Source organism: Lineus longissimus, chromosome 3 (assembly GCF_910592395.1).
Source record: "Lineus longissimus chromosome 3, tnLinLong1.2, whole genome shotgun sequence".
Lineage (NCBI taxonomy): Eukaryota > Metazoa > Nemertea > Pilidiophora > Heteronemertea > Lineidae > Lineus > Lineus longissimus.
This window is the reverse complement of record NC_088310.1, coordinates 3835601-3857756: the sequence shown is the minus strand read 5'-3', so window position 1 is coordinate 3857756 and position 22156 is coordinate 3835601. Positions and strand designations below refer to the sequence as shown.

The 22156-nt window shown below is 40.7% G+C and overlaps 1 protein-coding gene across 1 annotated transcript; it reads left to right on the top strand.

Annotated features, from left to right (window-relative positions):
- The first annotated feature begins 4426 nt into the window (after positions 1 to 4426).
- Positions 4427 to 19750, top strand: LOC135484958 (visual system homeobox 2-like). Its single transcript, XM_064766675.1, has 5 exons — positions 4427 to 5007; positions 12880 to 12967; positions 14963 to 15086; positions 18081 to 18264; positions 18557 to 19750. The coding sequence occupies exons 1-5, from the start codon at positions 4581 to 4583 to the stop codon at positions 18862 to 18864; spliced, it is 1131 nt and encodes a 376-aa protein (XP_064622745.1). The 5' UTR covers positions 4427 to 4580; the 3' UTR covers positions 18865 to 19750.
- Positions 19751 to 22156: the final 2406 nt, after the last annotated feature.

Here is a 22156-nt window from a genome sequence, read left to right as displayed (position 1 = left end):
GAGGAGTGTTGAAACAGCATTTTCTCAGTTCACAAATTGATTTTGAAGGAGATTCGAAAAGCGGGAGAATAGAACATTATAAAATGATTTACATGTAGTACGTTTTGGCATCTGAAAAAAATCCATGAAGTCTGTGTGTGGAAACATTTAAGACACCTGTGGTGAAGTACCCACACCAATTTCCCTGTTTCCCATCAATAGACTGGCGCTAATATAGGAGTCGATTAACCATTATTGAAAATCCATTAGTTTAATTGGTAGCAATTCATCTAGCTCTGTTTTGAAGTTGGAACATCTGATGATTTCGGCGCATTTACTCTCGTTGAGGTTTTTCTGTGTTTACTTATCGGCTTGAGTGACGATGTTGAATCAAAAGCTTTTCGTGTCTAATTTCAATCGCGATGAACCTCAGATGTTGAGAAAAGGTCAATGAAACCATGAGTATCAGATTGGTGTTCTAGATCACTGTTAATTAAAGGCTGTTGTGTGAGGCTGATATTTCGAATACTTCTTTGGTCACGAAGGCTTTCTCTTCATCATTGTATTGCTGTTTGTACTCGTCATTGAGTTTAGATATCCGAAGGCGGGTGTTCCTCTTCGACATGTTTGAGTGATTTGCCAATATCCAACTTGTTGTTTTTGTTTTATTAAAGGTGTAAATTTGAGCAGGGCCCCATTGAAATGCCAAATAATATTTTTTCAATGACATAGGCTTGTCAAAATCATATCATCATAACTAGAAGTGATCACATTTTGAGGTGATGTTATCCCTCAGGATGGCAACCCGGGGTAAACAACTTAGAAAGATAAGCCATAAAGGCATTTTTCCACAAGTTCCTGTGGTTCACTGGATGTTTTGTTATGCACCCCCAGTTGTGATTCAAGTAGGCCCCCTTATAGCCAATATCAAATCATAAATGGACTGACTAACTGTTATATGAGATGCATTCCAAAATGATGTCCATCCGGATGATACAAGTGGTAAGCTGGGGGTGGGCAACTTGAAGCAAAGTGGACGGCGAGTCAAATAGGTCGTGTTGTGTATGTTTCACTGACGAAGCCACCTATAGTGATGACTCCACAAGCTAATCTTGTACACCTCTTGTGGCGAAGCTGTGAATCACTAAAATCATTTTCCAAGTTTGAGATATGGCGCTGGGCAATTCTACTTGTTACTTTCCACAGAAGTGTTTGCACATGGCTGGGGTCAGAAATGCATGAATTATTTTTTTCGTTCTTCGTCCATTCCATTTCAGCTCCATAGTGGAAATTAAAACGTGTCTAACAATAGGATTTGAACCATCTCATCCGTTTTCCGTTGGAGGTGATTCAAAACTTTCGACGCTAGCACCGTACATTTGTACATGTAGACATTGTACCGGGTGAGAAAACTGCAGTACAAAAGTGATAATGTTGATGTAGAAACTTTGTATTACGATAGGATTTGAACAATTTCCACCGACTCAATTCCGTCAGAGGTTCAACGTTTTCAACATTATCACAAGTGAACTAATGGTGCGCGCTCGGGGAGGGCGTTGCACTCTGTTTATATACACTCTACTACAAAAGCGAAAATGCTGATGTCGTGATCAACCGCTGAAATCAAAAGCCGAGACATGTTGAAGTTTGATTAAATCTGGCCTTTCCCCCCTACCAGGCGTTATAAGAAACAGTTATCAGATTTTAAATTCACCTAACCAAGCCTGTCGACTTGGGATTACAACCTGAGTGGCTCGTAGCGGGAAACTTAAACATGGCCATCTTGAAGTGAAGATCAACATGTACTGGTCTATGTATTGTCTGATGCACTTCTGTTTTTTAATGCGGACGATGGGTGTCCGGATCCATGCCGTCTCGCCATGCTGGCTGTACCTTAACGGCGAGTGCAGGAGAAAGATACAATCAGTTAGAAACATATTCTTTTCTTACAATATATACTTCATGTCCACTTAGTAATTAAGAAAGACCAGGCCGTATCTGGGCTTTTGCTCATTAGGGGAGGGGGGGGGGGGGGCAAGTGCCATGCGAGGTTCAAGTCAGCTGTCAGCCACACGTCTGTGTATCATTTGAAGATGTTGATTAATTTGGGATTGGGCCAAGTCTAAAAGCAATCGTTCCGGATTTAGCTGAATTCCATCAATCAGATAGAGCCACGACAAGCAGAACTTTGATTATGCAACGGTTATGCATGCGCATACCAGACTCTGGTGCAACACTCATTCATGCGCATGCGTCACCGGACACAAAATCTTGACATTTTGCTCCAATTTCTGCCGATTGTGGCGCTGACTCAAAGTCCTCAAATGAATATCAGAGGATGATTTTGTTGTTGAGATACGTCGATATTGTGATATCTTGTTTCTGGTGTCCGCATGTGTGGTCTTTCCTATCCTCCTTTTATCTTGCGATGTAAGTGGTTTTTTTGCTAACATTTCCTCTTCGCATGAACGTGAGGATTATGGAGAAATAAGCAATGTTGCGAACAGATAACCTCTGGAGACAATAAGAGGTATCCTGCATGGCTGATGGGTGGGTAGAACCGAGAGTGTCGGACCGGTGTAACGTTTTTGGTAATTCCTATATTTCAGTGTTCCCTTACAGCTATAGAATGACCATGGCTTCCAAGTGAACATGTTCATCTATTTTTTAGCATTCCTGAAACACTGGGAGAAAAAAATCAGAAGCGGGAACACTGAATAACGGTACGCTAAACATCGATAGGAAGGTCTCACTGCATAACCATTGTCTTCTCTTTTGTCAACCTGCGAAAGTCAGTCGTGTCATCCAGTCCTGTGCTAATTCATTTAGCAGATGAGAAACATGTACCTGCGCATGTACATTGTCTGTCCTCAAACCAGCGCTAATGCTCTAAGGAAAACTGGCCAGACAGTTCAGATAACAGCAGACCCATCCATACTCTACCGTGATTTTTCACCAGCCGAAACACTGGTCAATACCGCCACGAGCCAGAGCAAGATCTACCATCTCCGTGCTGTCATTGCCAACTAATCGTGATATTGACTCCTAAGGCTATTTATTGAGTCGATGGGCAATAGACCTAAAATTGGATTCGATGACAAGTAATAAGGATATTGTGTGCTAAGTGATAAAATCAATGGAAATGAGGTTGATCGTGAGGAGATTTCCATTGTCTTGGGGTGTGTTAGGTGCTTGTGAGAATGAAGGACACTTTGTGGGTTTCTGTGGTGATGAATTTTTCATTTACTTTACTGGTAATGAGATGTTAGCGGAACATGAAGCGTTGTGAAGCCACTGTGATGAAATGATGTTTGAATTGGGTAATGAGGTAATAGCCCACAAAGACAAGCCGCACAAGTGAGGTGGCTTAGAAGTGCACTGATGGTTAAAATGTACGTGTTTGTACGCGGTAGAGCAAGGAGGCGCAGTGGCCACGTCTTTCCAGTAAATTTAAACAAACTGTCTTATAGAAACGAAAATGGAGTATAATATCTTGAGATTTGACATGTCAGGACCATGGGTGAGTGATATTTGAGAAATTTCGCTTCCATTTAATGTCCATACAGGGCCTTCGAATAATCCATACACGCATCTTACAGAGTTGAGAACAGAGTACTCTTTCTTCTCCTCCGTCAGTGAATATAGATGCTATTTGAGACATTTTGCATGATATGTCAAGACGATGACATGAAATCCAAGAAAGCCACCTACAAATCCTGGAAATGCCGTTCGCGCTCTATTTCCTAGCGCAATACGATCAGCTAACTTTGAACAAAATATGATAACTTTGGCGATTTTTGAAATCCATTTTCGATCCAACGGTAAGAGAAAATTAGGCGTATCTGTGCAAGTTAGAATGATATTTATGATTAAATTCTGTTGGTAAAATATATGAATCTGTTTCTTAAGGTGAAATGCATCTCAACAACCTTGCTTGGAACAAATTGAATGTGAAAGCAGTACTACTTGACAAATATTTTGTTAATATGTGTACAATCTCCTGCCAACGCGCAATTTACAGCGTGATTGTAGTTGAATTGAAGAAGTAGACATCGCACGCCATATCTACTTAGAAGTTTATTTCTTCATGATTAATAACGCCCATACCGAAGGCAGACGATAAGTTCTTTCGAATTTCCATTCAGCATAAATATATTAGTCTAAATGCACAACTTAACACGTGGAAGTGAGCCAGTCGTCCCAGTGAGAACGGCAATTTCTGCATTATCCCGGTGCACTTGTTGTAAGAGACAGCAAGTGGCCATATTTGCCTCCCGTAAACAGATGCTGGGAGCAGGTGGAGCGATCGAAAATTGGCTGAGCGAGATTGGCTAGCTCTGTTCGACAAGGCGGAGTTAGCCATTGATTCATTAGGTTGCAGGCATCGATGGGAGCTTCCACATTATGCGGAGTCTATCAACAATCATTCGCGCTAAACCATTATAAACACTGACAGTTTCCTGATCCAGACACGCACCTAGAGCAGCTCGGCACTTGTCTTACAGTTCCGGGCCAGAGGTGAAATTTTGTAGTGTCTTCAGATAACTTGGAGGGGAGAACCCTTGATTTATTCTGTCAAGGTTGAAATTCAGTCAGTCGAGATGAATTTACTCCGCGCGGGTCATCCGTCTCTTGATCTCGGGGGCCCAGTAGACATGGACTCTCTGATCCCGGGCGCTACTGCGCCGTCTTCAAAATTTTTACCATCACAACGACAACGTTCCCCATTTGCAATTCAAGACATTCTAGGCCTAGGAAGGCAGGAAAATCGAACATGTTCGTATCAAAATGACCCTATGAGCAGCATGATGACATCGTCTGCGGCATATTCGAATCTGGCTAACCGGATGCTATTTAATTCTCGGACACCGTGTATGACCACCGAACCAACACCGCAAACATGGCGGCCAAGCTTTGCGAACTATCCTACAACAGATCAAAGTTATAACTTGTTTAGATTCGGAAATACGACAGACATTCATCATCAAATGGGAATGACTGGAATGACAGGAATGACAGGAAATCAGGGTGAGTTGCAAGCATTTTAAAGTCTATCTTCTTATTGAGTGTTCAAAGATAAAAAATTTATCGTAGAACCTGTAGTCTTTTTAACTACAAAATATGAATATATATTTGTTCATTTCACGTGGTCATGTGTAGGTAGCCCTAGCTCTTGGCCTTTTGCTGATGACCACACTGCATGTTGTTTTCCAAAGCAGCAGCCTCCACTCCCTGCTGTCAACGCAGTGTCTCCCCCTTTCTTACACCCTATGTGCCCGGATTGAAATGCCATCCCTGAAAGTCTGTGACCGCAAGTCAGTGTTCCTTAAAACCCTGCCTCATTGTTGAGAGATATTCGATGACAGATTAGGTTGCATGATATAGCAGACAAGGAATGAACACCTTTTTTTGTATAGTAGGAAGACATCATGATGAAAGTAGAGTAGCGTACATAACAACAAGCATGTTAAAATGTGCATGTATGTTTAATACATGTATGTATTTTCATCATTGAAAATTCTCAATTTCGATTTTAAATTTGATACATATTTAAAGATTGAAAGGATATCAGCGTATCATGAATTCATGAACACCAGTTCTGTCTACTTTGGTGAAATGACCGTCCATTTCAAGCACAATTCTGTGTGTTTATAATATTGACAAATACTTTCGTCCAATGTACTAGTCGTCGTATTGACGAGGCAGCAAACTCACACACGCCGCACGGAGTATTTTGATAATCTTTTCACCGCATGAAACAGCCTCAAAAATTAACCTCTTGGCCCGGCGCTGTCGTGGTAATATTGTCACCATAGTTTCATAGTTATCTCAGTAAAATAGACGTCAATCAAGGTTGTTCTTAGAATAAAATGATATTGGGAATACCTTCGTTAGCAGGTGTAGCTGAAAAATGTTTAAAAGCCAATGGTAAAAGCAAAACAGATTGACAAAACAGCCGATCGTGATTCACACAAGATCGAAACTCGAAAAATTATTTCAACATTGCTGCCGTGAAGACGGATATAAGGATATGGATACCTCACTGCAGCAATGCCTGTTTCTGTCTTTTGTTTTTGAAAGGATAGATCGAGAGCATTGTTAATACAGTTTTCTTGTGAGTCAATGTCTTAGTAATAATATATTGCTTTTGTGGGCAACCGTTTGCGTCATAGTTTCTTTTGACTCTCAGCGACGCCATGAATGGAACATGCTGACTTCAAAACATGACTATTAAAAGTCACAAAACGGCCAACTCGATCTTTCGGGCCGATATTTTATTGTTAGGGTTTTTCCATTCAAGTGTTCAGCTAGTGGTAAACAGAATGCAAAAATATCATTTTCCATCCATTTGAAAAATACAAATTTTTATTCGGGTGGTCAAGGATACGGTTAGCCTACGGATGCAAATGTCACCTAGGTTCAATAGTACTAGTAGTTGATGGAGAAAATGCAGATACCCGAATTCCGGCGTACAGATAACTGACAATGAATATTTTCTTGTACGCAAGTTGTACACATGTATAGTTTGGCTGCAAGGACTTTTCTGTCGTCCATCAAGTAATTGCTCCTCAAGTTGTCTGATCATATCAATCAGCATGATATTTTTCCATCATCTTCCACCTATCTGCACATATCATCCAACATGTCTAAAGCAATTAGCAAGGGAATAAACCGAGGGAGTTAATAACCACAAATGACATCATGATTAGCGTACTGTGTACAGGAAGGTGCGGGATTGAGCTATATAGGCTTACGTCTTCTCGTATACAACCGCGCTAATCTAGGGTTAACCTGGGGAGGTCCGTAATACGGAGATGGTACAGCCACTTAAACATGACTTAACAACGCCCGGATCCGCTTGATTAGTGTGATGAGATCCGCATGAAAAAATACATCATCTCACAAGATATACACCTTGTCGATATGTGATGTAATATTAGGTGAAATTTCCGATTGGTTCTTATCCAAATGCAGTAAATAGGGCCCATTATAAACTAATAAAAGCTGACTAATGATTTTTTTAAGGTGAAAGCAGAAAGCAGGGGGTTATTCGGCCATGCGGGCCTAAATCAGCAACTTCATGATAGCTGATTGATATGCTGAAGTCAACGACATTCCTTTTGCGAGATCATTGGTTCATTCCAAGGAGATCATCCTTATGTTTCCCGAGTTCTATGTTCCCTGGGTCATGTTCCCTGGTCGTTATGTTCGTTGAAAACGACTTTTAGACTGAAAGACTCATTGCGGAACACAGACCCGGGGAATTTAGAAGCCGAAGAACATAGAAACTGGGGAACATAGGACCCGGGGAACACTGCCAGAGCTCGGACTCGTGGAATATGCACTTGGGCCATTCCTGGTATGCAGCTACACGGATGCCGAAACCTGTTTTGAAGTCATCCCGTGAGGCAGAGTTCTCATCCAAAAATTATTTGTCGCCGTACTGTTACTGTTACCACATTTTGACATTACATTGATTGACATCATTCAGTTTTGTTCAGCTTGGCAGCCAACTTCCAAAATCGAAAAAAGAGAACAAATCGAGCTTCAGGAGTTTTTGTGCCATGACTTCTCCAGATAAAAGGTATTTCTATTCCTGATGTTGAAAGAAATAACATTTCCCCCTTTCCGTTATTTTCAAAGAAGCCATGATTGTTCTCAGCCATCAAATAAACCGTTTACCACCAACAAATATGTTAATGATACTTTCAATATTGATTTGTATGGTCAAGATTATTAAGAAAACATTACTAATATGAAAACGACCAAAATTCTATTTGCTAATTGGCAAAAAATTCTCCATCCTCTTCACGCTGATGTCCTATTGCCAATGTGACTTATCCTTTTTGCACAATGTGATTTGTTAATCTAAAATACTTGATATCGGACCAAAGGTAATCCATGGTCGCCACTCAAGATAACAATAGCTTAGAAATCTTGATGAAATCTATCAGCACCTCGTTAGCTCCCGACGGCAAAAGTAATCACCAAATTGCGACACAATACCGCGGAATCCCCTCCAATCTGTGACCTAATCAACCAGCAATAACAATTTATCTAGACATTTAGTCTAATCTGTTCTCCACTTGTCCACTCCGGGGACCCAGCAAACGCATGCAATCTGTCATCAGCGTCCTCAGCGAGGTGGTGACTAAGACACCGCCGGTTTCCCGCCGGGAGTCCAAGGCGATAGATCGGCATCCTTCATGTCCTTGGCTATGGCGTGCTTGGCGGGGACATCAAGCGTAGATTGTTGTCCTTGATGTAGATTGAATGCTGGCAAGGTCGCGGACCTATTACTATATCAATAGCAGTTAGGCCCTTGATGACGGTGAGCATATAGCAGTATTTCAGATTCATGTGCACAGTGTCGGCCCATCAGATAGAACTGTCAACGACAAAGGGGTCGTCTTCACAAAAACTCTGATAATAATATCATAACATACATTTGAGAGAACTCTTGGACTCGATACGTAGTCACTGGCAATCAGATTTTGATGAAGAGGCGTGAAGGTGCGTGACCGCATAACCAAGGACCATTTATAAACAGCCTGGTGACGGGTGGTGTGCGTATTCTAGTGAACTTCATGCTCAAACGTATTGATCTTGCCCAGACCATGTGAGGGAGTTCACGCCCATCTGTGCGAAAGAATTTGGCAGTTCCTGGATTCTTCTTTTTCGTCGAGTTCAAACCTAAACTAAACGCTGATAGAGAGTGGTGTATTATTCAGTGTAAACACAACTAAGGAACTGCAACTGCACCTTATCTCAAACCCGGTATCAAATTCCAAGTAATAAAGTAACAATCACTCTTAAGTGCTTATGTTTATTTTCTGGGGCTTTTCCTCCTATCTGATGTTGGATACGCCACCAACATTGATAGATTTCTCGTTTCCCACAAACTCGAGTGTATTGTTTCAATAATATAACATACTTTGGATTGAGTTACTATACAGAAAACCTGGGCATAAATTTTAAATTTTACAGTCTGGCGAAGCTCAGATTTATCTCACAGAGACGCTAAGACTACCAGCGCCCATCATATTGTCTCCGGAACCTCGGGGGCCCGGCGTCGATAGATTTCGATGGGGACGATTGCGCGATTGGAATTTTGATTTCTATAACTGTCTGCACTTAGTTAGATCTAGATATATGAGAAATAATTGGAAGTATTCGGAGTAAGACAATGGGTTCTAATTATATATCTATACACAGTGTTAATATTCACTGCCAATGAAATCTACATACAGCATATTTATACTGGGCTATATCGGGTTTCCCAAAAATGTCAACCCTTTTACTTACCTTGTTACTTTTGATTTTGTACGCAATACACATTTGCAAGTCAATGAAGAACATGTGTTCAATTGACTATTGTAATGCCATATCTACTAAAAAAGCGTCTCACTTTTTGACTTTTAACGACCGAATAGATGAGTAAATCACAATCTAATCATGATCAGAGGATCACCGAAGGGGAGTGTTCAAGAAATTCCACGAGATGGAGACACAACCAAATATTGTCCTTTCGTCAGGCATGGTTGTGACGTCGTCCGTCTTCAATTGGGCTCTTAGACAGAGATTGGAAACATATTGTATAGCTATCAAATATAAGTTACAAAATATAAATGGTTTCGGACTGAAGAACTCTCTGTTGGCATGCTTATTTTCGAAATTCGAAAATGAATAAACAAAAAGAAAAAAAGGTGAACTTCCTAAACAACTGCACGTATATTCAATTTTCTCCACCCTTTTTGGTACCTTTGCTTATTCAAACCTCATGATATCGGTCCCGAAAAACAGATTTTGTTCGCTTTGAATATCTTTATTGGTTATCGCAGACGCCTCTCCCAAGGGTTATGGAATAGCCAACGTATACAATGTACAAAAACTCATTAGAAAATTAATTCAATTGTTTAATCAAGTAATTTCATTTAATTAACTCGCGCTGGTTGACGAGCGATTGTTAATTTACACTCTGCAATCAAAAATTAATTTTGGATGCGAATTAATTTTTCAGAAGATAAGAGACGACTGATTCAGCTACTCCAGGGGATTTGGGGATATCAAAATTTGCAATTACCATTTTATATACAGATAAGCTCTTATTGTATCCAACTTATTTAAGTTATGTTGTTTAATTATTAACTTATAATTGATGTGTGATGAGTTTTCAAATGTATTGACTTGGAGACTTGAGATATGATATTAATATATAAGTTGTCGTTATTTTACATATTCTGTCCGGATACGTCATCAGACGTTCTCGCCACACTGCACTCTCTTACAATCTGGCCAAGTTTCTTCGATATATTTTGGAAAACGTAATACTCGAGAAGTTTATGTTAGGCCTGAGTTATATAGGGTTCACGGTGTCACTTGTCACTGGGATTCACTTGTAACGTTGAGTTAAATGAATAAGGCTTGAAAAATGACGTGGGGTGAAAAGTGACCACGTGAATGTTATGTAGTCCGCTCTTTGGAAATGACTTGTTCGTTCTTCATGTCACGCATGAAAAGTGAACAGTGACATGTCACATGTGAAAAAGTGAACCCTGTATAATCGCAGTCTTCAAGATGCATTTTAAGGTTGGCTCAATGTCCTCACATCAGGACTTCGCGAAAGAGATCGATGAGACCAGCAGAGGCTTGACCATATTCATCGAATCGCCGGTGAAAACAGTAAATAACTTGTTATGTCGGATTTATATGGAGTTCTTGAGGTTTTATCTGTTTACCAATAATTATACAGACATGTAATTTTGAAATTTAAAACTAGTGATAAGAATCAGTTTTTCTTCAGATCAACAAAACAGTGACTTGCAAACATAGACACTACCAAGAATGGATCGGGCTGTTTGTATCTGAGAGTACTGATCAGTGTTCTATTGACTTTCTTCTTCAATAGAAATTGCACGGGGGTAAATAAATAAATCTCTACGTTCATTTTCCGCTGGCACAGTAGAAACTAACAGCCACTTCCTCCATCCTAATTTCCGGGTACATGTACCAGAGGGTTTGTTGATAGAATATAATGAAAAAAATTACCTTCCGTTCACCTTACACAGTGTTTCAGCAACACTCAGTATAAAAACAAGTGCAGGCTCATACAAAAGTGCCCTGTTATTAGCCGCCAATTCGAAATGAAACAAGCCTTTCCAAATCGACGCCCATCTTGGACATTCAACCTCTGACTCTGCTATAGGCTACACAAAGCAGAGAAAGCAAGGTAGAAAACGTTAGGATGAGATTTCTTGACTCGGGGAAAAATATACGCAAGAAATCTGGAAACATTTTGCTCAAGAGAAAAACGATATTTTCTCCTCAGAGCGAACGAGTAGCTAATGTTTATAAAATTGGCGCTATGGGTCTCTCACTACACTGATAATGTGTTCCTATGATGCCGAAATGTGTGCGGGGAAGACGGAATGAAATATATATTGACCAAGGCTTAGGCAAGTCTTGCAGGTTCGCTACACTGAAGTCCGAAGTGTATGAATACATTCATGGCTTGTACTCTGGTTGTTACTCAAAGTAGGCGTCTCTTCTTTCTTGAACAAGAAGCATAAAACCGATTTTGACCCTTTGCTTTTTTCACCATTTACTATCTAGCTAAGCAGATGAAGGGAGACTAGATGACCACTCGGAGACTGGATGACCACTCGTAATACTGAGCTAGTTACGGCATTAACGTATCAAGGTTATCTTCATTAACCACCCCAGGGGATGGTTGTGAAATGCTTGCGTTACAGCGAAGAACCAACCAGCCGCATATAGTTATGATTTCCATTGATATTTACAAAAGACCCAATCTCCTCATGCAAAGAAACTGCTTTGGCCAGTGATGAATATTTACAACATCTTTATCAAAATCGAATCTTACTTCAAGTAGCATGTCCTTAAATTGTCCGTCGAGTAGAATCGGCCACTCAGCATAATACACTGCATTTGCCAATACAATTCCAATAGAAGCTGGACTCCTAACCACGAACGAAAACTCTTTTGCCATACCCGTCTTCCTCAGCTGACGTCGCGAGCCTATTACCCGCAGAAGAAGAGCTTAATGAAATTAATCCACGAAACAAATACCTAATTTTTATGTATTTTATGCATCGGCTCGCTGAAGGATACACAAAGAGACATTGAGTGCGCACCATAATCTGGGTTAATTAATTTTCACATTGGACAATTAAGACTTGATTAGGACGAGGCGTCGGATGGTTATGAGTGGCTTTTCACCCAGTATTAGACGATTTCTTTATTTGAAACCTAATATAAGGTTAATATCAGATATAATTATATCAATATAATTTCCTTGGCTACGTGGGTCAAGTGTCCATTTAGAAGAAATTCCTTCACGATTGAGGGCTCGTTGCTTTATATACCCCGATGTCTTGTCTTCTGCATGTCCCTGAGCCAACATGCTGACTTTAACGCGATGATACGCACTTACAGTGTTGCCGTGTTGTGGGCCGTTCATAGAGGAACGCTGAAAGATCAAAGTTGTATTCTAACGCATCATTTTCTCGCGGACATGGGGTTGGGGCGGAGGGGGTCAGAAGCTTGATATTAGTCAAAAATATACAAATAAATATACAAAACGTTTTTTTTCTTCTCATAGGCATTCGGTTGCAGACCGATTAAGTTGCACTGAAACACAATCAAGATTTGCATTTCTTATCGATAGACAGAACTTGTGTTATGTGTAAAAATGTACATGCATCATTTTCTACCGGCCGGTTCTTGGTAGTACCAGACAGATTAGCATCCAATGAATGCATTTTTTCCCGGCAGACTTAACGTTCTGATGCTGTACTCATCCAAAATATGATGATGTTACGGAGAAGATTTGATATTGAAAACAGCTATTCTTTACTTGTCGTGATCCATTCTTTTCAGTATGTTCGGAGGATGACAGGTCAGAGGTAAATGGCTACGCCAACGTTGACGGCAGCAACAGAAAGAAAAAGAAGCGGAGACGGCATAGGTGAGAATCATATCAATTACCAAAATATTGTAAACCGAATCGCGAAATCTTCTAAAGCACTCCAAAATTTCATGATTTTTATTTTGACGGATTTCTAAAGTGTCCACAATACTAGTGGTAGTGCTAAAAGAATTTTTTTATCATACTTCCAGAAATCTGTACTTTCAATACCTGCATCCTAACTACATGTAAAGGATGATCAAGTGCACGTATCATAATCAACCTGAATAGCTTTGCTGTCGATATTATATCGGAGAGCACTAATTCCACTGTCAAGAATAAGATAGAAGCAGGGTTCACAATACACTGAGTAATGATTACATATCAAACGCTGAATGCTTGGTAGTGTATTGCATGACTGTTACAAACAAATGCACATTACACTACATGTTTAGACGAAAAGCTCAAATGTTGAAAAAAATAGTCAACCATGTTTATACTCGTACTTATTATATGAAATGTGCCGATCTTCTTGGTCCTGGTAATGGAAGTGTTGTTGGTCTCCTTGATAGCCAGGGATACGGACGAAAAACATCATTGAAATTGGCATGGGCAAAACGATGTTTACCAAAGAACCCACGGGTGAACAGCAGTGTTAGTGCCTTTTGTTATTATGATATTAATTTGCGAAACGGAATACCTAATCGAATTCCCCCTGTCACACAGACAGCGGTTAACTAGGCGACAGAGGCGGATCAAATGAACCAATTTCGATAACACAGCCCAAATGAACTGTATTAGCGTGTGTCGCCACCAGCCACTAAAGCTTCCAGTGGGTTCGTGTATACCCGACAGACAGGCAAATCTAATTTAGATCAGCTTTCCTCTGTTGAAGTATGAAATTGCTTATTAGTTTTGAAAATGTCGTCGCTTACTCGACGTGTTGTATGGAAAATTGAAAACCCTTGGGAAGACAATACAAATTAGCTTTTCAACCATCTGACGGTCAGGGCCAATTCCTTAGAAGTGCAAGAAGGACTTACCATTTGATTACCACATGGCCAAAGTGTATTTTTTTCTCTCAAATAATCGCTATGCTATGCATGGACAACCGCGTGACACCGTATAGTTAGCTGGTGTCCTCCTCTCTTGACGGTGAGGCTTATCTGCTGTCGAGGTCCAATAAAGTAAAGGATCTCGGGGGCCTACGAACCGATAAGCTACCAATGTTACGCTAATGGATTCTGTACACGCAAGCAGCTACATAACAAAACCGCATTAGGTCTACCAGTCAGCAAAAGAAAACTTTAATACTTGGTTGTTACAATTAACTCGCAAGTGCTTCCAATAATAATAAATATCAAATATAATATACAGGCTTCCTTCGCAACGGGTCTCTCTAGTTCATCAAACCATCACCTCTGCACGTCCCGCACCTGCCTCCTTGCCAGTTACTGGGGCCTATTGACAGGGCAACCTTCTATTATTCAAACAAACTTGCGGTATTTAGACAAGTGTGCCATCGACAACATTTCTCAACCATCTGGTCAGGTAACTGAATCACTTAACAAGCTGCTAAACACTACAAAGTTTCATGTAACTTGCGGATTTTGTTTCAACTTCAAACGACTGTCTGTTTGCTCTTGGAAGAATCGACAAGTATCGGGCACGTTTTAACACAGTTACAAGAAATACAACTGTCTTACAAGTTGTAGTCAAATGTCTGAGGGTGTTTTACATTGCTTTATAAAGTATCCTGAATATTTCAATGTGTTTTGACAGGTTTTACCACACGTATACCGACAGCAACCAAGTCGAGTAGCGATATGACTAATTTTAAGGAACACCGAATATTTCTTCTTGTTGTCAAGGAAGCCGCATCGTCTAAACAACTTGCTCATCTTTATCGTTATTTGGCATGATCGAAGTAACCAAGTCATGGATCAGTTTACCTTCCGCATTTAAGTCGAAATACATGAAAATGTGCTGACAACAACAAAAATGAAGTGATTCAACGTACATGTAGCCCCATTTCTATCCAATTTCTCTTTGTAGGACCATCTTCACCAGCTATCAAGTGGAGGAACTCGAAAAAGCCTTCAAAGATGCTCATTACCCAGATGTCTACGCCAGGGAGGTGCTCTCACTAAAAACGAATTTACCCGAGGACCGAATACAAGTAAGTCTGCTTCTTTTAGTCAAAGGCTGTCTAAGTCATTCCATTCCGGTCGAATTGCTTTTTGTGTGACACCTAGCCGGAGCTCCTCTTCCACAGCATCTGACGCGTTCCAAGACCTATCAGCGGTTAACACAGAAGAAGATGATGGTTCAGGTGTACCATCTATCGTTCATAAAATCATTATTGTTAATTGTCTGATACGTTTATGCTGCCGTGGAGCAATATGCAGTGAAATGATGGGGTCGTCGCAACATAATAGGTCACAGTCCTGAAGATGAAGATGAACATTTTCCTATAAATGTACTGACCCCCGCCCCCTTGTGCCTCGCGTACATGTATTCCGCGACAGACATTTTCGGTTTTATCAACATGAAGCACTAACCGATCCAAAAAATTGCTCTGCAAAAACTCAAACTGCACGAACGCAACTCAACCCGAAATCGATTCGCGAATGACGCCGTCTAATCGGAATTTAATGACATAAACCCATTTCAACTTCACTGTAATCATGCTGATGTAATGTTTGAGAGAAACTAATTTGGTAAATTAAATGCTAACGCAATCGTGATGATATTTCCATGCCGACGGGTTCTGTCAATAGTCCCGTTTCTGATTTCACCAATATACCACGAGTTTGCTAAGCAATCATACGAACATCAGTCCCAAGCGATTAATACACTAACAACTTATTTTTCAATTAGTACATTTGTACCCTTAAATGTCAGAATCGGAATCATGGCAATTTTTCAATTACTTCTAATCACGTCTCACGCTAGGAGTGGTTGCAGCGGAGCGCGCGTCGGCGCGGGCGCGGTGTGCGGCGCGGAGCTCATTGGTGTATTAAAACGCAATCTGGTTAGCCGAGTACGGAATAATCGGGCGGGGAGCTCCCGCATGGGATGCTTTCATCTCTCGCTGATCTTCGCGTTAATTATTCATCCGGCAATCTTGTCACACTGACAAACACGAGGTATGAAATTAATATTTACTGTACGGCTTTGTGAGTGTCTCCCGTATGGTTGACCTTCATGGGTTTATTTGAGGCAGTGAAATTAGGTAAATGTAGCGATGACGGGCTAGTAGAAGTTACCAAATGCAAAATGTGCCAATTCACATATCAATTATGAGTCAAATAAACCATATGTGATTCCCTACACTGCATTATTAGAAAATAATGTTCAGGTCCCACTGATTCACAGTTGAAGCCCAATTAATTTTCAGATGCGTTCGGCATATCGTTAAATCCTTCTCAAGCCATCACCCTTTTCCGGTGTGCTCTCATACGGTTGGTTGAAATCAGATGACAGCGCCACCGAAAAGAGATTGAGGCCTTCCGATTGGCCCGAATAACTGTAATGGAGATCCTACAAGGTCCTCCTTTTGGATTTCAATCTCTCAACACAATTTACAAGAACAATATTTATTTTGAAAAGCATACTTATTACACATGTCACTTGCGTGAGTTGCTAATCCATTCTTTTTTCAGGCGCCATGATAGTAACCCTCTGCTCTATTAGTCGTTGCACGAGAGCCACCTGTCTCCAAATAAGTAATAACAACCAAATTAGATTAATCTTTCTTTAATCATTGAAATTGGCGATTTCATCCACCTTTGGGACCCAATAATTTGATTCGGCGCGAATCGGTGATTTCTCTAACGGGTTGGTCACGTGGCATCTCGTCACGCTGTCAACCGCGCACGTCAACTAATTGATCAAACGAGCCAATTAAAGAGATTGCTTTTCTAATTTGGAATCTGTTAATTAGAAGCTGTGAATACTTTGCAGTGACTGAGATTAGAGGTAGGGTTGCTCAGTTAGCTGATAGAGACGTACAAGTGAAGGTTTCCGACTAGCAATCCGAGGGTTCTGGGTCCGAACCTTAGCCGAGTCACCTCTCAATCCTTCACAAATCAAGCTCCAATGTTGGTGCCACTGATACCCCTAGTGCTTCTGTAGAGACTGCTTAAAACCTATACAGTGAAAATCGCTTTCTTGAATACGTCATTTGGTGTTGGGTTTGCCACAATTTGGTGAATAACAAGTTGCTAACAACGAGTCACACGAACCACAGTCTCTAGAGAGGCTAGAAAGTGGTCGCAGAAACGAGTTAGGAGGCTGAAATTTTATAAGGCATAGATAGCTTCATTTAGGATTTCAGTCATCCCCATCACCCCTTTTTTCAAACAAGATGGCGTCTAGTATTCATGTATTTACAATGTCTTCAGATCCGTGCCAGATCACAAAGCAAAATAGCACTTTCTCCAAATCGACAAACAACATGCCTTGAAGGGTGCAGAATAGATTATAAAATGTGATAATGTCCGTTTCATGTCTGGTATCTTTTATTACCAATTACACATGCCTAATTATTTCTCAGCCTCCGGGTTTCCGCCGCTGACCCACCGTGGATACTCAAACGTCAAGCATAATCAGAGTGCCGGAAAAACTGTGACGCGTGTGCAAGAATAGAGAATACGTTTTATTACCTGGCTAACTATCTTCATGGAGAAAGTTGACAAAATCACACAATGGGCTGTCCTTGAAAATCAAACCATACGGATGTCATCTTACATGTATACACTGAATGTTTCGTATGCTTACGGTTTACGATAAGTTTACACATAACAGTCAGAATTGATCCGTCATCGTAGTGTACCTAAACAAACAAAGGTTAATGAGGTCTCCTCTTCAGCGAAAAAATAATCAAGCAATCTCTGTATTGCCCAAAATTTGTGTGCAATGCGATCCCCAGATCACCTCTCGTGTAAACAGACATACCATCTACCGGAACCGAAAACCATCGGAAGCCTACCGGAAAGATGTCATCATCACTTCAGAGCGCTATAAAGAGTCTGCGATAGGGCGATCTGGCAGATATGTGATCGGTTTTTCAATGACAGATGTGCTCCTAGATCTCTTAATGTTTTGGTTACTTTGAAGGAAGCCAATGGTAACCCCTTTGTAAATTGTTGCCGTGTTTTTTACTTTTTAGGTGTGGTTCCAGAATAGACGGGCGAAATGGCGCAAGACGGAGAAAACATGGGGGAAATGTAGCATTATGGCGGAATACGGGTTGTACGGGGCGATGGTGCGGCACTCCCTCCCCCTACCAGAAACTATTGTCAAGTCAGCCAAGGACCGGGACGTGAAGGATAGTGTAGCCCCCTGGTTGCTCAGTAAGTAAACCCCTGGTTGAGCATGCTCAGTCGGTGAAACCCCAAAAATGAACTCGTCCGTTATAGATAGGTCGCCGAACAGCCTAAAATAATAGAACTTGGAACTATAGGAACATTTTATAATTTTGGTTCCATCAAAGTGTGTCTCTGCCGATGGGGGATTCTTAATCTTTGCCACGCTGATGCTGACATTCTAGAACTTATCCACAACTGTAACAACAGCGTGATTTAAGAACACCTAGTACTGTATAAGCTTACAATGCATTTCAAAACAAACTCTTCTATCTTTCAGGCATGCACAAAAAGTCAATAGAAGCATCACAGCGACTGAAGGAACAGGAACTAGAAGAGGGTGAAGCGGAAGGAGCTCCAGTAAGAAAACATGAGGACTTCCGGTCTGAGAGTATTGCTAACCTAAGAGCAAAAGCGCAGCAGCACAGTGCGAAGCTGATGGACGTTATTGGGACTTTATCAGGTGATACGACGTCATGTCAAATGGCGGCCAATATCAATTCGTGCAGCGCGACACTGCAGTGCTTAAATCCTTCACAGACTGTACAGTCGGTTGTTGCGAACGCTATGTCATCCCCATCGAGATGATTCGAGGATGAATGAACAATTTGGCCGAATGTTTGAATCATAATGGGTGTCCAATAAGACTAAAGAAGGCTTGCGTACACTGAAGCAATATTTTATTCTGTTGGATCAAAACCTGAATAAAGAGCCCTGTGCTAACCATAGTTTAGCATACTGCAAACCGTAAAGCCTCTTTGTTTTCAAGTCTCGCGAATATTTCTTTTCGATTTTTATCTTCACGAATAACGCTTGCAAAAATTTGGCTGATGTCAGTACACTTTCGGCATTGTTTAGTGTGACCCGTATTTCAATGTTTTCCGTCAAAAAGTCTTGGCCAGAAATCATGATACATTCTGCTCGTGTGTGTGTTCTAGTCAAAACATTTCAAGATACCCACAGTAAGATGAGGAAAAAAATATAACTCTTCCTTAAGGGCTGAACTAAGTTGCCTATCGAACTTTATTACCCATTGGAAATGCTGGATTAGAGACTGTCTTAAAACTATGGTGTGTTTGGGTGAGGTATGGAGTTTTTGCCACGAGTTACAAAACATAGTCTTTGTTGCGGTGATTTTGGTACCAGTGTTTTAAAAGTGAAAGGGCAAACCAGTCAGGTTTTCTTCATCATTTGACTTGCTTGCTATTTATTAATGGCGATAACTCTTTCTTGAAGTTGAGTTTGGTAAACGGTCACAGGGTGTACCTTTGTCTTAAACGAGTGTTTACTATAGACAATCAATTGTGTACGTATAATAGTTGTAAGGTGGATTATTTCAACAGTATTCTGATTTAAGTGGGAAATTTAGTGTATATTTTAAGTTGATTGCAGGTATAAAAACCCTTCAAAAGAATTTGTAAATAAACCAAAGTGAAATGACGACGTACAATGTTTATGGTTTTGTAATAAAAAAGGAAGGTGAAAGCAAATTTTGTTGTTCAATGTTGTCTATCGTTAGTTTACAACCTACTTGATAGATATAAAGGCATGGTAAGTCGAAGAAAAAAATCTTCATAGTGGTAGAACGGCGTTCGGCTATCTACAGCATGTGTAGGATGTGGTACTGCCACCTCGAGCAGGGAGAATAATGACTATAAAGATGGCAGTATAACAAATTCGCGGCGTGTGCTCCGGCGAATTTCTACAACGGGACACCCCAGTCAGTCGAAAGCCACAGTCGAAATACTATGCAAAGCACGACGATTCTTTTTCAAAGAACGGCAGTGATTATAGTTCATTAGAAACCAGCATTTAAGACAAGTGTCTTCCATGCTGCAACCAGCTCTTTCACCGAAGCATTGATCGTGCACAAGACGCAAGAATAACCCTTTTAATTAAAATGGCCAATTAAAATTCGGTTGCCTCACGTAGTCGATTTGAATACGAAGCCTGGGGCGACGGACTTTTGTCGCCTTGTCATGGTTTCCCTGCCGTACAGCCGGGTTCCGATTGCATGATTGTCACTTTCCGCCATGTCACGTCGGCGTACGCATCGAACAAAAGGCGACGAGTCAATGGCTGTGTAACAGGAACTTGTAGGGGATGCCAAGATTATAGAGTGACGTTGACAGGACGTCCGCTCCCTTTGTCCCTCCGAGCAATGAAATAATTAGGCATGTAACAAGAATTGAGCTTGAGATGGTGAGCAACCTATTCGTCATTCAACTCTACATTTAATGATTTGCAACGGATTTTGCCTTTGTTCAGGTTTTTGTGCAGAAAATCAAAGCGGTGTCTCCTCGGAAAACATTATCCCTTCTCACAAGTTGGATGATTCTTCTTTGATGACGTTGCAAATAAGCTGGATGTTCTTCAATAAGTGGTTAGAGGTTATTCGGGCCAACATCCAATCAGAAAATCGAACTAATTAGCGCCAGGAAAAAGATCAAATTCGTTCTGTTAGAGGAACATTTTGTTGTATCGTTCAAGGAATACGATTTATCCAAGGTCAAGGCAAAAAGGAGATTCGCGACAGATTTCAGGGAGAGAGAAGTTTTACTAGCGCGAACAGTTTCGATTTAAGGGTAAAGCATATTGCTTGATGACAAATAGATTAAATAGTGCTGCAATTCTGAGGGTCGAACCGAGGCCAGCGACATTTTAATGATTAGAAGCCAGGTGTACGTGGAACTGATCAAAAAATTATTTCTCTCGATTTTATTTCGCGACTTTTGGTTAGTGAGTTGAGCAGAGAAAAAAATCTCTCCCGTATGACTTATCAGTATCGATTTACGTATGATGTAACGTAATTTGTGTAGCGGTCATACGTAAAACCGATACGGATACGTCATACGAGCGTGAAATTCACCCCTGCTGAAACTCCATCAAAGAGACGCATCACCTCATCCACAGTAAGCATCTTTCTGAAAATGAGCTTAAACCACATTGTCTCCACTCCAGTGCAGCCATTGTCTGGCCACCATGACAGAGATAATGATGATGAAATCCTGTATGTGTTCCATTTAGCTAATGACGGTACAATAACACATAATTGATGATACAGTTGACAATAGTACGCGACGGTGTCATTGAACATTTGATATACGTTCTGGCGCTGTTGCCTTGTACCAATTGACTATGTTTGCCTGGGTATTTTAAATTCTCGTCCCTGCATTGCTTATATGTTGCATCCAACTTCAAAATATATCAACGTGTAATGTATTGACTAGTCAGCAGCTATACCCTAGCTCGGCAGACAATTATCCCAGAATAACTTCAATCCTGAACATCAATCTAAGACAACTGTCACACATGCTGCTTACTATACATCCCACAAGTCCTTTACCATGACAAACCATACTTACCATTTGGCCCCTAGTCTAAGATTCACTATGTTCAATATATCACTAAGATTCTCTAGGACCATATGCAAGCACAAGAAGATCAAACAAAAATACAACACAAAATTCGTATACACAAAATTCGTGTACAGAGAAACGACCACTCAACCATGTGTTCACCGTGCCTTCTCGCAACGAACTGACATTGCATTGAGTACAGGCATTACGTGTACGTTACGTCAACACCTCGGGTGTTTCATACAATAGCACCTAACGCATGTTCAGCGTCAACGACTTCTTTGTGAAAAAAAATTATGTTTACTCGCCGGTCTGACCTTCTCTTTTGTTAGTTTCATGTCTATTGTATTTAGGTATGGGGTGAATGAAGTCATTTAACCGCAAACTTTGGAACATCGCGTTTCATCGATTTGATCAATTAACTCTGCTTTATGAAATTGCCAAGTGCCTGTAAAAGTTGTTGGTGATATTCTTTTATTGAGGCGTGTATACGTTTTGTACTATGAACCAAATACTCTAGT

Excerpts from the sequence above, each read along its gene's own strand:
- LOC135484958 (XM_064766675.1), top strand. The coding sequence starts at position 4,581 with ATGAATTTACTCCGCGCGGGTCATCCGTCTCTTGATCTCGGGGGCCCA. Across the intron at positions 15,087-18,080 it reads TACCCGAGGACCGAATACAA|GTGTGGTTCCAGAATAGACG; the intron begins GTAAGTCTGCTT and ends TTTACTTTTTAG. Across the intron at positions 18,265-18,556 it reads TGTAGCCCCCTGGTTGCTCA|GCATGCACAAAAAGTCAATA; the intron begins GTAAGTAAACCC and ends TCTATCTTTCAG.